The 16,615-nt window shown below is 44.0% G+C and overlaps 1 protein-coding gene across 3 annotated transcripts in view; it reads right to left on the bottom strand.

Moving 5' to 3' along the window:
• The window catches only part of Znf521 (zinc finger protein 521), a 284,630-nt gene that overhangs the window by 144,822 nt on the left and 123,193 nt on the right, over window positions 1–16,615 (bottom strand). For all 3 annotated transcript variants that reach the window (XM_085700110.2, XM_085700107.2, XM_085700109.2), the window contains one exon: window positions 8,220–11,572. In XM_085700110.2, the coding sequence (XP_085556236.2) occupies window positions 8,220–11,132 (2,913 nt within the window). In that variant the 5' untranslated portion in view covers window positions 11,133–11,572. The remainder of the gene's footprint in view (window positions 1–8,219; window positions 11,573–16,615) is intronic.

Raw genomic sequence — 16,615 nt, 5'->3', positions numbered from 1 at the left:
TTCAATCCTCAGAACCCATTCAGTGGAAAGAAAGAACCGATCCCTGCAAGTTGTGCAAAAGACTTGGCAAGTGCCCATACACTCACGTGTATGTGTTCTGAACACACGCAAGTAACAAGTAACTGTGAAATTTTTAAGAAAAGACTTTGGCAGAGTTCTCACATTCTACACAAAAACATTTCTAACTTCTAAAAACTCATTGCAAACACAGTGATAATATCAGCAAAAAAATTCAGAATTGGAGGGCGGCACAGACAACCTAGGGATGGTAGTTACATGGGGGATGTGACCAATGCCAACTGATCTGGGGGCTGGACACAAAGGACAAAAAGAACCAGTCAACAGCCTCCAGGCTCCTGCCCTGGTGTTATGCCATTGTCACTACCTCCTTTCTTCTGTAGACACCAAACATTTATTTCACACAATAAATCAGAACTAAAAAGCATATTGGACTTGTCAAAGCAATTTAATGTATTGTAAAAACGTCTTGAGTCTTATAAACTTATTTTGTCACATAAATTTCAAACTTAAGTTTTAAAAGTGGCTTAGTTAGAGAGAACCTAACTATTTTTTATTCCTTGTATGTCAGCTCTACAAAGCTTAGTATCAGCAATCTGAATTAAAAAAGTATCTAACTTTTCCTCAACCTTCTATTTTTCACCCTCATGTGGAAATTCCTATGACATAAAAACAATGCAAAAGAAAATATGGAAACTGACTACCTTCTAATTTCTTATTATATACATTGCTATTTTTAGCACAACAACTATGCTGACAGAATTTTGGCTCTCGGGCTGGAGAGATGGCTCAGTGGTTAAGAGCATTGCCTGCTCTTCCAAAGGTCCCAAGTTCAATTCCCAGCAACCACATGGTGGCTCACAACCATCTGTAATGAGGTCTGGTGCCCTCTTCTGGCCTTCAGGCATACATGCAGAAAGAATATTGTATACACAATAAATAAATAAATATTTAAAAAAAAGAATTTTGGCTCTCAGACACTTGAAATGGACCTTCATATTAAAGATTAATTTTGAACAACTAAAAGCTTCAAAACTTTTTAACTTATTTTAACATTCTTACATCACATCTAATTCTAAAGCATCAAAGAACATTCTGGGAAAACAATCAGTATATCTCTGAATTGAGTTATCACACATATGATATACCCTCAAACAGGTCTTACCATTTCTGTTAATTTGAGGCACCCTCAAACAGGTCTCACCATTTCTGTTTCTTTGAAGTACTACATTCATTTGACTATGTTTCCCAAGCTCCTAGGAAGCCATGTAAACTGGTGAGATGTGTGGATTCATAGTAGGAAGGAAGAAGCCACTGATGAATGTTAATTGACATCATTTAATTTACATGTGTACACTTCCTACTGAGACCTGAAGAAGGCATTGGAAGGCAGAAGATAAAGAACACAAATTCGTGAGGAGGCAACGAAAGAAAGACAATGACTTTGGAAGTAGGAAGCAGCACTTGACAGACATCTTGACAATTCTAGTTAGAGGTGGTATCCCTGGGGCTTCCTAATGGGCTAGGAGGGGCAGGGAGGAACTGGGAAGAACTGCCAATGGTTTTCTGAGTAACTAGGCACATGGTGTTTCCCTTCACTACAGTCATGGATGTCTGAGAAAAGAATGGGTTTTAGGGGAGAGAATCAATACACATATTTGAAAGAGATACATATGGGTAGATTCAACTTGGTGTAGACATAACTCAGACTGAGGTGCTCTGGGCAGGAGGGGGAAATAGATCTAAGCATAAAGATAGTCACTGCTATTTATAGCCATAACTGAATACATCTTATTTGGTTTGATCTCAAAGCTAAGCAAGGTAAGATCTGGTTAGTATTTTATGGAAGACAGTTACTGCCCCCCTGAGTAGGTCAGCTGCCTGAGCAGAGAGTAGATAGAAGTAGACCACAGGACCACAGGAAACCCCAGGCACCCCCTGATCTACACCAGAGACAGAAAAAGACTCTCAAGGAAATACAGGAAAAAAAGCCTGGATAGCGATGTTACAAACTCAGAGGAACATTTAGGATCAAGATACCTTTGTAGCTGATGCTACAGAAAAGAAAGCAGCAGAAAGCCCACCTCTCCATCATTAAGGCCAAACATTGGTGATCAGGAAGGAGTCTTGGCAGCTGCTTCAGGAATCCTTAAAAAAGAGTTTGCACAAAACAGGGGGTGGAAGGTCAAAAGTGAAGAAATGATTGGAGTTCAAATGAGGTGAAAATATGAATGGTGACCCTATAGTCACCATGCGTCCTCTGCCATCACTGTGCTAGAGGCTTCCTCAATACTTAATGATAGCTTGAGAAAGCTCCATGGCATTCAAGAAATAGGGCACTGGTCCAGAAGAAGCCTGGTGCTGCTGTAGGTATTTGGACTGAGAGCTGTGCCGCAAGCTTGTGCCCAAAGAGTTCATGAGAGGAAAACATAAAGCATGTTCTATGTAATATGTACTATGTATCATGTTCACAGGTCATACAAAGGGCAGTAAAATGCCCGTGTGGGAACTGAGGCTCGGAAAGAGGCCTTCTGAAACGACTAACCTTCAAAAGTAGGTCAGTTGGGTGGATTCACTGCAGAGACAAGAAGAAAGACAATAATTCATGAGGAGGGCGGGACATCACAGCAGCAGAGGCAACTTATAAGGGGACTTTCGATTTATATAGTGTGCTGGGGGTCAAAGACAGTGGGGGACTTGGTTCCCGAATCTTAAGGGTCCTATATGCCACAAGAGAAAAAGGTTAATGCATTGCCCTATTTGGATGAAGATGCAGAACCTTTCAAACGCTCAAATGGCAAGCAATGCGGGGTGGGGTGAGGGCTCATGTTTTAGATCAGCTGTCCTCACAGCTATAGAACCAGGGGCAGGGGCGATTCTGGGGCTGCTTTAGTACTTCAATGAAGGGTAAATGAAACTAAAAACATGGTGAATGGGGTTAAGGAAGCACTGGTGTAAGAAATAACCAGTGACTGAATTGGAGATGACCAAAATGGAGACAGTTTAATATGGAGATAAAGGAAGAGATTGCAAAGTCAAAAAGATGCAGTCGTGACAAGAATCTACAGGAAAACTAATGGGCTCACATTTGGATCTGCTGAGTTTGAAGTTCACAGGTACCCAGTAGACAACTGAGACTAAGTTCAAGACCCAGTGGAAGGACTGAATCAGAGATACCATTATTCTTGGGAGCTGGCTTCTTTAGAGAGCTTGGAAGAGGGTTCAATGGCTCAAATGCTTTCAATACAAGCATAAGGTCCTACAGTTGGGTCCCCAGAACCCACATTAAAAGCTTGCATGGTGGTACACACCAATAACCCAGCCTGGGGGTGGGTGGAGGTAGCTGGGTATCCAGACCTAGCTGGCTTGCCAGGCTAGCCAATTGGTGAGCACCAGGCCGAGATAGAGGTACCATCTATCTAAAAGAGAGAATTCACTTGGTGTTTACCTCTGTCCTCTGCATGTACACATAGCTGTGTGCACACCTACATGCATATGTGGACACAAACACCTATAATACACAATAAACAGACAAACAAGCAAATTAATTAGCTAATGACTACAAAAATACCATCTTCACTGAGATATAAGTTCATATAAAAGAATGCACTAATTTTGCATTCAAGCGAGTATTGACAAAAATATGTAGATACATAATCAAAACTAAAATCAAACTTTAGCACATTTCTGTCACTCCCCAGGGATCCACCCTGCCCCCTAGAGGCAGAATTTGGAGAGTCATCAGTATCATGTGGCAGTTGTGGTAACAGGAGTAAGAGCAGCTAAGGCCATGAGACAGGAGCACGCAAAGTCACAACAGCAAAGCAAGCAAGGACGGATGGTAGCCTCAAAGAAGGTGGCTACAGGACACACACAGAGGTGTGAGGCGAGCCAGGAAAGGAGACAGAAGCTTTGGAGAAATGCAACAGCCATCCGTGACAAGTACTTAGCAGCAATGAGGGCCAGAAAGAACACACAGAAGTCAGTTGCCCAGCAACAGACACTCAGGATCCTTAGCATTGTGGAGAAATGACTGAGGACAGCAAAGAGCTCAGAAAGACTACAACAGCTCGTGATAAATGCCTGGGATTACAAAGTACCTGCAATAAAGGGCCTGGAGCTACAAAAAGGAGGATCTTAGCAGCTGTGGTCACATGTCTGTGAATCCTGTGCTCAGAATGGAGAAAGGAGACCGGGCAGCTCCTGGACAATCTGCTACATAGTAAATGTGAGGCCAGTGAGAGATTTCATCTCAACAAGAAACAAACCACTTCGTCCTGAGTCTGAATGGAGTGAGAGAAGAGAGCTGAACTTACTAAGTCTTACTAAACTTACTGAACTTACTAAGTCTGCCACTTACTAGTTATGTGACCTTAAATTATTTCAATTTATATGAGCCTGGTTGCTTGTCTTTAAAATACAGTGGCTAACTCACATGACTTCCACTGTCCCTTCTGATAATAATGATGATCCTTGTAAAAGTAATTTCAGTGCACTGGTAGGAATGGTGTCAGCTGAAATGATCCATGGGAGAAACCTACAAACCATCCTGAAAAATAAACAAAAACAGAGACAGAAGAACACCACAGATACCATGTTCTCCCAACATCTATGGAAGAATTTAAAGCCATGGGATAGTCTTCTAATGCACTGATGGGGCTTCCAGGCCATTTTCAGTGAACCCAGAGGAGCTAACATTTATATACACTGCAAATGTCAGGAACTCGCCAGGCACCTCACGTGCAACTAAAGGTAGATGGCTTGTGTGCTTCCTCTCTGACGCTCTCTCCTATCTCTGAACATGGTAGGCAACGTGCAACTTTATATCATAGTCAAGGCTAAGAATAGTAAGGATGAGAAGCACCAAGGATAAGGCTCCTCTGAAAGCTGTATTCCAAAGTCTCACAGAAATTTTCAATTAATAGTCATGGGAGCAAACCACAAGATAAAAATCTTTTCATAAATCCAGAAGGCATTAAGCAAGAGCAAATGGGTTCAAATTCCCTTCCCGATCCCCCCAGCACGACAGTTGTCTAGAGTTCACCTTCTTTGAACACCACACATCCACTTGGGGAACTGGATGGTACAGTATCTCTAGATTTATATATAAATTCAAATCTCTTCAATTCTATAATCTAGTATCAATCAAATGATATGAAATGACAATCCATATGTCTCTGATGTATGAACAAGCATGCGAGTGTGTGATCACAAGTCACAATTCAGACACATCCAAGCTCTGTTAAAGAACCTGTGTGTCTTGGCTATCTCATCTCTGGCCATCTTTCTCTCTCGTGAGGCCTTCTGAAAGCACACAAGTTTTCTTTTACCTTGTGTGCAAAAAAAAAGGCACTTATAATGGGAAATCACAAATTTAATGTGATTAGCCAAGGATGTAAATGAATAAATACTTGCTATATAATATAATTTCTCCCACTAACATTATGTATTATATATAATGAATTTAAAAGATGGTAACTGAAACAGAATAATGAATTCTAAAATGGCAATAGTAATGATGATGAACATATTGGAAAAAGCCCACTCAGCTGGTCATGAAAAAAGGAAATGTTTACAAACCAAAACTTAATATCTGGTCAGTTATGGTCATCTCTGCAAGCTTTTTAAGAAAACGTTTCAGAGGGAGACAACTTATTGCATAAACATTGTTTTGACCATTCATAGCTAAGTACTTTAAAAATCATTGTGGATGCAAGTATTTTTAAAATATTTTGATGATTTATAAAAGCATAGATTATACATAACCTTTCTAGCTATCATTACTAGTTCAGTTTAATTATCATTACTAATTAAAAAATAGGCCATGATTTAAGGGTACGTTTTCTGGTTGGGGATTGAGGTCAGGAATAGAGTGCTATCCCACGAAGAACAAGGTACTGAAGGAAAAAAAGGTGGAGGCCAATAATGCTTTTCTAGACAAGCAATTCTGACTGAATTAGTATGTACATATTCTTCATAAGTCTGCTTTCATTTTTTAAGCATTGCATTTCAAGTAGAATATAAGTATCAGAAAGCATAAACCATGAACACATAAGAATAAGAAGGCAGGGACATTTCAGAAGCAATTTACTATGAAGCAAACTGTCCAGTCTTGACTGTAAACACAGAAAACCAGTTAAACGCACACTAATGCAGTCATTCCAACATATCTTTACATGCTGCTTAAGTCAACAATGCACATTCAAATCCTACAAAAGGAGACGAGCAATTCTCCGCATAAATGGTTTATGAACGCTTATTCTACAACTTTAAAAAAGCTTAAATCTGTGTGTGTGGTGTACACACTGTGTGTGTGTGTGTGTGTACATGCACGCGCGCATATGTGCACGCACACACAACTGCCTGTGCATGTTTGTATAGAGAACAGAGGTTGACCATGATGTACTCCTTCATCTTTTACCACTGTATACTTGGGGACAGGTATTCTCACCCGTCCCAGAGAGGCTCTCTGGCTAGAAAGCCCAGGACCCTTACAATGCCATCTCCTCAGCACGGTTGCACCTGACTTTTATGGGGGTTCTGAGGATCTCTATGCTGGGGCTCACGCTGGCACAGCAAGCTTGCACCCACACACTGTAGCCTCTTATTCTGCAACATTTAAAAACAAAACATTTTAGGAACAGTCTAGATATTAAAATACAGCCCTTCTTATAGTAGATATTTTAGATTTATCTAATTTCTCCTAATGTAGCTAATTCTATTGCCTTAGCCAATAATATAGCTAAACATAAAATATCCCGGTCCAAGGAGATGTCAAAATATACCTGCGGTGTACTTTCGGGTGGCTCAGGATAATTTCTAAAATGTTTGAGGGAAAAGGGGAGAAACGGGGAAAAAAGGTAACAGGGAAAAGGGAGGGAGGAAAAATGTTCAAATCTGGTAAACAGCGTGAGTATACGAACACACACATTCATTATGCTAGCTCTTTAATGTTTGGACACACTTAAACATTTTTTGAAATAAAGTTAAGGCAAAAACCCCCACAAGTTCGCATGACTAAGGAGCACTTATTTCAGGGACCGCTGAACTGGATGGGACACATAAGCCAGGAGCCACCAGCCGCACTTGGTTCTTCCAGTTCTCCATCAGTCGGAAGGGATGTCGCTTATTTAAATGAGAGGAACAGGCAGGCTTACTTGGAAAAGGGAGATGGGAGAACAGCTTCAAAGCCTGGGCGTCTGCCTGTCACACAGATGCCACCCTGGGTGAGGATGGGCTCTGAGTTGCCTCTTCCATTCTCTCCTACTGGCTGCCTGATGGCTGTCTGTGGGGAGACGCCAGGAGCCCTCCGAGAGAGTTGGAGTGCAAAGACAAGATAAGAACCATACAGGAACCCCACATGGAAGGGACAAGGGTCTCCCTGGGGTCTTCATTTGGATGGATCTCCAGATAGGAGCAGGTAGGGAAGTGGAGTGATACAGCTGACGTCACAGAGCCCTCTGTTCAGCTTCGAGGAACGATGGGTTATAAAACTACAACTGCATTGTTAATGAATGTTTTTCTCATAGCCACTGTGCCAAAGGAAACATGGAGATGCAGTACTCTGAAACTGGCGGGGTCGGGGAGCGGATAAACGTGGATTTTGGAACCAGAGAGGGAAGGCTTAGGGAGGGTGTCTTTAAGCAGATAAATGTGGGCGCTTTGAAAACCTCCTGTTGTGCAAGAGTGTTTTCCCCACTACCCAGAAGACAAAGAAAACCGGTGAGTGTTGACAATACTGTATTAGAAAGACACCCCTACCTAATTTGTTACCCGCCAATATATATATTCTTTTTAATTGACTACAAGCCAGCACGTTGGCTCACACTATCTCACTCATGTGTCATTATCTCTCTGCCATACACACAAGGCATAGCTGGGGATTTCAGTGTGCGGTGAGGCTACGCTGAGATTCCAGATCTCAGTGGGCTTGGCATGAGCGGCAGTCTCTTCAGTCACTGAGAAGACAATGTCCTAGGGGGACTGGAATTAGTCCTATTTTGCACCATTCAAGCCAAAATGCTACTTATCAGGAACCAAGTAATTGCTAGCTAATGGCCATAGGGAGAAAAACATTGCATTTCAAACTACACATCTCTTGGCATACGTGACAATAGTAGATAAAGCATGGAAAACTTCATTATACAGTGGGGGTAGCTTTTGAAGAAGGGCAAATAGCAAATGTGAGAAAGGCGAGTTACCTCATCGGACTGGGAGGGGCTGATTCTGGGCATGGGCGACACTTGGGGCGTTTTCAACTGTGTGCTGTTGCCGTCTGGCACGAGTTCCCGGTGCACCGTCTGGATGTGGTTCTGGAGTTCGCTTTCAGATTCAAACTTGACATTGCAACTTGAACAGCGTGTCTTCAGTCCCCCCGCCTTGCCTTTGCCCTCCAGGGCACATAGATTCTCATTCTGGCCCAAGCCCGGTCTGCCAGTGCCAGAAGGGAGACTGAGGCCCGGGCTACTGCTCTTACTGAGATTCACACAGCCAGCACACAGACCATATGGCAAGCCATTGATATCAAGTTTCACCAAATCTTGCTTGGAACGGAACTCTTTGAGGCAAGACGCACACTTGTACAGTTTCTGAACGTGCTGGCCACGCCCAGTCGTCTGCACGGCGGACCCATTCCCTGTCTTCTGCATGTGGAAGGTCCCGTGAATTTTGAGTTCCAAAGTGGAGGTGACAGTCTGCATGCACACCACACAGCGAAACCCAGTGAGGGAATTCCTCAGGTCGGGGTGCATCTGGCAGTGCTCTAAAAACTCCTCTTCGCTCTGTAGGGGCATCTTGCAAATGCGACAGTTTCCAGTATCCAGGCTCTTGCTGTGTGTGACTTTGTGTTCAGTGAGAGTTAAAAGGGAGGGGAAGCGCTCTCCACAGATAGGGCACATGTAGTGTTTGACAGGGCCTAGGTGGGTCTGCATATGTTCACGGAGCCCATTTTCGGAGAAGAAGGTTCGCGAGCAAACGTTGCACTTGTAATTCCCTTTAATGAGCTCTGCTTTCTTCTTCACGATGGCACTCTCTCCAGGTCTGATGTTGTGGTCCCGGAGCTGGTGGTTCTGCAGCAGAGTCTCCATGGTGTAGGCTGCCCCACAGATGTCACAGCCATACATGGGCTCAGAGCTGTCCACATCCTCCTCGCTCCCATCGTGACTGTTATGGGACTCCTGACTGTTGGTGAGCAGGGTCTGCAGCTCCGCCTCCTCCTTCTGTACTTGCTCTGAGGCCCCATTCGTGCCACAGTTGGGGGTCTTGGTTTCAAACACACAGTGCTTCTCCCGTAGGTGCTTCTCCAGCAGGATGACGGCGTGGAAGGCCTTGCTGCAGAACCTACAGTTGTACTTCTTGCTGTGCGTGGTGATGTGGCACTGGAGCTCCACCTCCGTGCCAAAGGACTCCCCACAGAAGATGCACTTGTGCACCTTGCCTTGGTTCTCCAAGTGGTTGTGCTTCACATGCAGCTGCAGGTCGGTCTCGTTGCGGAAGTCCCAGTTGCAGGATGTGCAGCGGTAGACCTTCTTCTCATTGCTGTGTTTCACGGCCAAGTGCAGCTGGATGGAGACCTTTGAGTCGAACACTTCTTGACAGAGCGTGCAGCGGAAGAAGACAAAAGTGTGCATGTCCAGCAGGTGCTTCTGGAGGTCATCCACCGAGGTGAACTGCTTGTCACAGCTCTCACAGATGTAGTAGGTTGAGGTGATCATGAAGTGGATGGTCACATGCTTCAGCAAGGACTCTTGGTTGGGGAACTCTTTGTTGCACTGAGGGCAGGTCAGTTTCGGCAGCACGGTGTCCAGATGGGTTTTGAGGTGAGTCTGAAAGCTGTCTAGGGATGTGTACTTAGCACCACACTGATTACAGATATACTCTCCAGCAGAACGGGCAGGGCCACCTCCCACTGCCTGCATCATCTTAAGGGATGTCTGCTCTATGGCCACAGGAGACAAGGGGCTCAAGGCCCGGGATTTCTTCCCATTGTGAATATAATTCAGGGCCAAGGGAATGTTTTTATGATTCTCTTTAATATGCTTATTCAGTTTAAGAACACTGTTGAATATTGGCGAATTCGTACAATAGGAACATGAATAGACTTCAACTACAGGTTCTTTTGGAGTCCCAAGCACAGGAGACCCAAACCGGGAGCCGCTGAGGTCACAATGGACCTGTCTTATATGCTCTTCGAGGGAAGAGTCAGTGAGAAACCCCATGTAACAATGGGGGCAAAAGAACGCATTGCTGTCCTTGGCTGCAGGGTTGGCAAACCCGTGAGAACATCGGATGTGCTCCTGAAGGGTGTTGAGGTCATTGACAACTTCAGAGCAGAAGTTGCACTGGTAAACGATGGCAGGCATGGCCGAAACAATCAGGCCTGGGTCCTGAGCTTCATGCACTTGCTTAAGATGTTCATTTAGGTTATAGAGTGAGGGCAAGACCTCCAAGCAATACTGACAGATATGGGCCTGCTCTGGCTTATCTAAATGCATAGTTTTCAAGTGAATCTGCAGAACTGCAAGACTCGAAAATAACTGCTTGTTGCAGTAAATACAGCTGTAGGTGACTTTCGCTTGTTTACTAGAGGGACCAGTCATGTCTGAGGTCTGCTGTGCAGCTCGCTTCCTCCCTCGGCTCTTTGGAATGGGTGGAGCGGCCTCTACCATGGTTGAGCTGTCCACTGAGAGGTTAGAATCTGGAGTCGTGCTAGACACAGAGGTGTAGCCCACAGTGACCAGGGACGGGCTGTTGCTGGGATTGCAGGACTCCGGCTGCTGGTGACTGTCCACGTGGCTGTAGAGCTCCTCCACGGTGAGGAAGCTCTCTGAGCACACGCTGCATGAGTTCTTCTTCTCGCCGGCATGCGCCTGCTCTACGTGGTGCATGAGGGAGGCCTCCTCCACAAACAGCTCGTGGCAGTACATGCACTGGAGGGCTGCTCGGTCCTCATTTGGGGAACACTCAGGGTGGCACTCCGCAATGTGCTTCTGGAGGTCCTCTGGGAAGTCAAAGCCTTCCTCACACTGGCTGCACTTCTGAGTGTCCTTCATCTTCCAGTCCTCCATCCTGGAGCCAGACTGGGAGCCGTCCTTGTTCCGCTCATGAACCTGCATATGTCCGTGCAAGGAACTAGAGGACAGAAATCCGCGCCGGCAAATAGCACATTTGTATGGCTTGTTGGATGTGTGAGTCTTTAGGTGAATCTTCAGGTGATCGCTGCGAGAAAAGGCCGCGTCGCACTCGCTGCAGTGGTACTTTTTGTCCCCGGTGTGGAGCTTTATGTGGCGGTCGCGGCTCCGCTTGTGTTTGAATAGCCGACTGCAGTAGGTGCATTTGAAGGGCAGCTTGTCACTGTGGCTCTGCTCGTGGTGCTTTAGGTAGCTGAGGCGGCTGAACGACTTGTCACAGAACTGGCACGGGTACGGCAATCCAGGGCCACCTTCTTCCTCTCCAAAATCACAGCCTTCTCCATGGCTGGGGGACGTCTGGTCCTTACTGGAAGGTGAGGAGGCTGGCCAGGAGCAGGTGGGGTCGTCCTCAACATCAACTCCATCTGCAAAGAGAGGCAACAGGACATCTTTAGACAAGCTGAGAATCCAAGAGTGAGTCACTCATACCGTTTCAGTGAACACATAGTGGCCAATCTTGAACCTTTGGGGGCTGGGAAGAGTGAGCATTTCAGTGAGTCAGTTCCAAATCTGAGTCCCAAGCTTTTATTCTTCATTTACTTTTCACTGGTTTGCAAAATATAAAGAGATATTAAATAGTTCTATGTCTAAATTACCCCTTTATTACTTTTTTTTATCATTTTTCCTTAGAAGTGAGGCATATATTACACATTGACAATTTTATTAAAATGTAGATTTTAATATATTTAATGTTTCTTTTGTAGTCGTTCGAAAATGATTTGCATATTCTGTGAGCATGTGAAGCAGCAAATGAAAAAAAGGAAATATTACAGAAATGATTTAAAATTAATGCAGTCAACCCAGATGTCTAATATTTAATAAAAAATTCCCTCTCCATTTTGCTTGTTTTTCTATAAAAAGGCAATTCTGAAGAGCAAAAGTCTTTTATGGGGTTCTTATTGATACAGACCTTATTGCTTTCAGCAAAAAAATATTAAAAAGTAAGCACATGAAAGGAGACAGAAAACACAATAATAATTATGTCTTGTGTAATGAAAGACAACCAGGTTTTCTTCAATAACTGAAAGATTCAGAAAGCATAGTCCAAAAAATGGATTATTAAATGTTAGAAGGTTCTGCTAGATATTACATACAGCTAGGATCAGCCAGGATCAAGGAGAAAAAAAAAGAGAGAGCTTTAGGAGGACCAGATTGCAATCGTCTATTTTGTTGGAAAAGTTCAAAAGGTGGCCCACCATTTCTTCCTTCTGTAAAAAGCATCAGTGGCCTGGACTTCCTTAACTAAACAGGACCCGCACTTTGAGGTGAGCAGGGACAAAGCAACTTGTGAAAAACTGGAAACAGGAAAAGTGATAAATGATTATGGTAAATGCTGAGAGATTTATGTGAAACAAAGATCAGACAAACAAGGCTGCCAGCCAGACCAAGCTTAGCACGTTACATGGGAAGGAGCTCAACCTTAGATTTACATTAGCTGATGTTTTGGGGTTACATGGTGTTCCCCTTTTTTTCTGCTGTTTCTCGAACATCCAAGTTAAAAAAAATGCACTCTTTTCTTAACAGGTTGTAAAAACTCTGTTTTACTTTTTATAAAAACTTCTAATTCAAGGTCAGAAGTTTTAAAAGTATCCAAAATTCAAAAAATATTTTCCAAAGCTCAGAAAATTAAAAAACTGGGAGAGAGGCATGACATCATTTCTGTTAGAAATACAGATAGATTCTGAAAGTTGTCACTGAGAAGAGAATCCAAAAGACTAAATAAATGCCTCAGTACTAAGGTTCACACATAGGTGACATGGTGAACACAAAAACAGAAACAGGCAGGCTTCATGAAATGAATTCCATGTCTGCTTTCTTTAAGGTAACAAGATTTTACTAGATTGTCAGCCTCTTCCTTATCCACAGGAAACAGATGAGGATCGTTCCTTTCCTGCATGGAGAAACTGATGACAAGACCATCTCACTATCGATGCCAGATGGCAGCGCTCTCACCCTGAGAAAACAACCAAACACCATTCCTGGATCCCTGCCCGCCTGCAACAAAGCAAGTTGCAAACCTCATGATTCGACCTCCCCGTTTATATGAATTCACAGACACCCATGCTTCCAGCTTAGGATAGGATTTGATAGTAGCAGGTAAGAGCTGTATGGACATGTCAAAAACACGCAGAGACACTCAACTCATGATGCAATACATGTGGAAGCAATTAACAAAAACTAAACAAAAGCAAAACAAACAAACAAAAACAAATAAAGATGAAAATAGCAAAAAACAATGGGACAATGACTCCGTTTTCTCCTTCAAAGACATGCACACTTGGTATTCTCCAAATAACCCAAAATTTCTATAGATTCTTTCAATTGAAACATTAATAAATTTACTCTGCATCCAAGGTTCCAAATTCTGCCATGTTTCACATTTGTCTTTTATATTTAAATCCTGCTGCTTTATTTTAAAATATTTTCAAACACATCATCTCATTTTCACCTTTGCAGAAAACAGTGAAGAAGCATTTGCTGCATTTCCAGACTGCTATGAAATGAACTAGCGAGCCTGACATTCCAGCAAGCCAGTTTATCATTAAATCCTAGACTATGTCTGGGTGTGATGGATCATTATTACATACGTATGAATAGTCAAGGGGTAATGGGCAACTATAAAAATAAAGTGTATAATCCCTGACACAAGGTATATATAAATAATTGTGAAGCAATGGGCCATTATTACAAAGAAAAAAAAAAGGTGTATAATTCTTGACACTGTGTTTGAATCAGCCTCTTGTCTGGGTCCACCTCTTATGTAAGTATTCTCCCAAGCTTGAAATATCATAAACATGTTTAGGGAGATGAAGTTAGGATCAAGTTTTTACTGGAATTAAGAGTACTGGGAAGCTTCTCTTCCCTGTCTCCTCCCTGCCTCTTGTCCCCATAGTGGAATGGAAGGATCATGTACAAAATCCGTACATCTCAGGGCACGGGAGGGGACTGGGCAGTGGGGAAGTTTGGTGCCAAAAGCGTTATATTTTAAAGAGAGAGAAGAATGAAGGCTGCTTCTCCAAAAGGTTGATTTCTGCTTTAATATTAGGATGGTAAAAAGTTCATTGGCCAGTACTTTAAGTGTGCAGGAACAGAAAGAAGTAGAAATTAAACCCCCATAGGACTTGACCCATGTGCTAATGGTGTCCTCTCTTCTCAAGACTTGCATGATGGACTGTCTGCCATTCTAACTCTGATTTTTCTTAAACGTGATTCTTCCAGAACTGTCTATCCCTGTTAACTTAAGCAAGACAAGGGAGTACTTCAATTGCCAGAAAGAAGTATGCTTCCATTATCTGACACATGGAAGAAATTACGGTAGATTCTTTCAACTTCGGATTCAGAATCAACTTGAACTTCCTCCCCTTTGTCACGTACTGCCTTTCTGTATTCTGGAAACTCACTTGTATTTCAACATAAGGCACTTCCAATGTCCATGCTAAATGTTAGACTTTGGAATCAGTTAGACTCTCGGAGTGCTAAGGCAAAATCTTACAGTGGAGGAAAAAGCTTGCGGGGAGCCCACCCTGTGGCCTCAGAGGCTATTTAAAGATGCAAATGTGTGTGCACAGTTAGTGCAGATGTTTTCCTACAGCGGCTGCACTTGTTGAGTTTCACCATTTCCATAAAGCACATTAAAACAAGTGTGTGAACACTCCGAGATGAAAGTCTCCAGCACTCCTGAGACTTTCCGTGGAAAGTAGAGCCGCCTGACTTTTCTCCAAGCAGACAGGAATGCCCATGATTCAGCAGCCTGAGTAAATAAAAGAGGTCCTTATTTCCTAATTTTGCTGGCTGGCCACACTGCAGTGGCCTCTGAGCAGCTGCCAAAGGGGATGTGGAGCTGGAGCTACACCCAGTCGCTGAAGGCCTGCCTTTGTTAGCCAGCCAGGCTTTCCCGACCATCTTCTGGCATCGAAACGTCCATATCCTGCAAGGAAGACCTCCACCTCCAGGCTCAGTGACTCTCCAGCCCGCCTGAGAAGACAGAATACCATATTCTGCCTGGTCTGTGTCGGGGTGGACAGCTGGAAACTCGGTTAGCAGCAGAGCAACACCTGTTCTGTAGGATTACCAGCAAAAGTGCTGACCAACGGAGCAGTGAAGTCAAGCTCCGACTTACACCAACGCCTAAAGTATCTACATCAGAGCACAGAGTATCTTTGTGATGTGGGCCTTCAGCCCTCACAGGCCAGCCTGGAAGCGGCAAGCTAAGATGGAGGTGATTTTATCCCAGCTAATGCAGACAGAGCCACAGGCATGCTTGGCATGGCCACCCTGTCATCCAAAGGAGCAAGAGAGTCTAAGTTTATAACCTGCCATTGCGGAAGAGAAGCAGCGAGGGTTCCAGATACTGTGCGCCTTCCAAGTCTAGTAAACACATCCAGAAATCAATGGTGGGCCAAAGAAAGAGGGTGAGGACCAGCTCAGAGAGGCAGCAGTGGGGCCCAACCTCGTTTCCTACCATTAAGCAGGTCTTGGTGTAAGACCCATGCTTCTGGGGTGGGGAGCCAAGCCTGTCAGAGTCAGCTCCAGTGTTACAGGCAATTCATAATTATTTACAAGAAATTAAAGTTGTAAAATGCATTGGATCCCTCTTAATGTTAAAGAAATTAGGGAGCTAGATAGATGTCTCAGTGAGAACAGTGTCTGCAGCTCAAGTCTGGGGATCTGAATTCACTCCCCAGCACCACAATGCAAATGAAGAAGGGAAGGAAGGAAAAGAGGAAGGAAGTAAAAAAGGAAGGAAGGAAGGAAGGAAGGAAGGAAGGAAGGAAGGAAGGAAGGAAGGAAGGAAGGAAGGAATTAAGAAATGGCTATGCTTGTGTACACCTGCAATCCTGGTGATGGTCAGTGGAGGCGGGAGGATCCCGGAGCTTCGGTGCCAGCAGCTGAACCAAATCCATGCACTCTGGGTTCAGGGAAGGATTGTTTCAATTTCACAAAATGAAGTGGATGGCAACTGAGGAACAGTCAAAGTCAAGCCCTGACCTCCACAAGTGGGCACACACATTAGAGAAATCACACACATCTAAGAAATCTTAGAAATTAGGGCAAGCAACTAACTTGTGTGACAGCCAGCTCTTCCCAGGGCTGGGTTAGTGAGAAGCCAGTTTTCCAATCTCTCTAACGCCGTGTTCCTTCAGAATCAGCAGAGATCCCTTGGAACATCTCATCATGGATTTGGTACCATAGGCATACACGCGCCACACAGCCAAGTCTCCTCGGCGCGAGGAACTTCCCAGAGGGTTACTTTTCAGGGGTGGGAAGTGAAGGAACACTGACACGCTTGGTCCTTCTGTGTGCCGGTGCCAGGACTCAGAAGAACTCAGAGTCAGGAGTCTGGAGTTTTATTTTGAGCTCTATAACTGACTTGGAAGTGACCTGGCCAAGTCATTTAATCTGCTCCT

Source organism: Myodes glareolus, chromosome 13, assembly GCF_982192425.1.
Source record: "Myodes glareolus chromosome 13, mMyoGla1.1, whole genome shotgun sequence".
Classification (NCBI taxonomy): domain Eukaryota; kingdom Metazoa; phylum Chordata; class Mammalia; order Rodentia; family Cricetidae; genus Myodes; species Myodes glareolus.
Note: the sequence above shows the minus strand (reverse complement) of the source record. Positions and strands in the feature narration are given on the sequence as shown.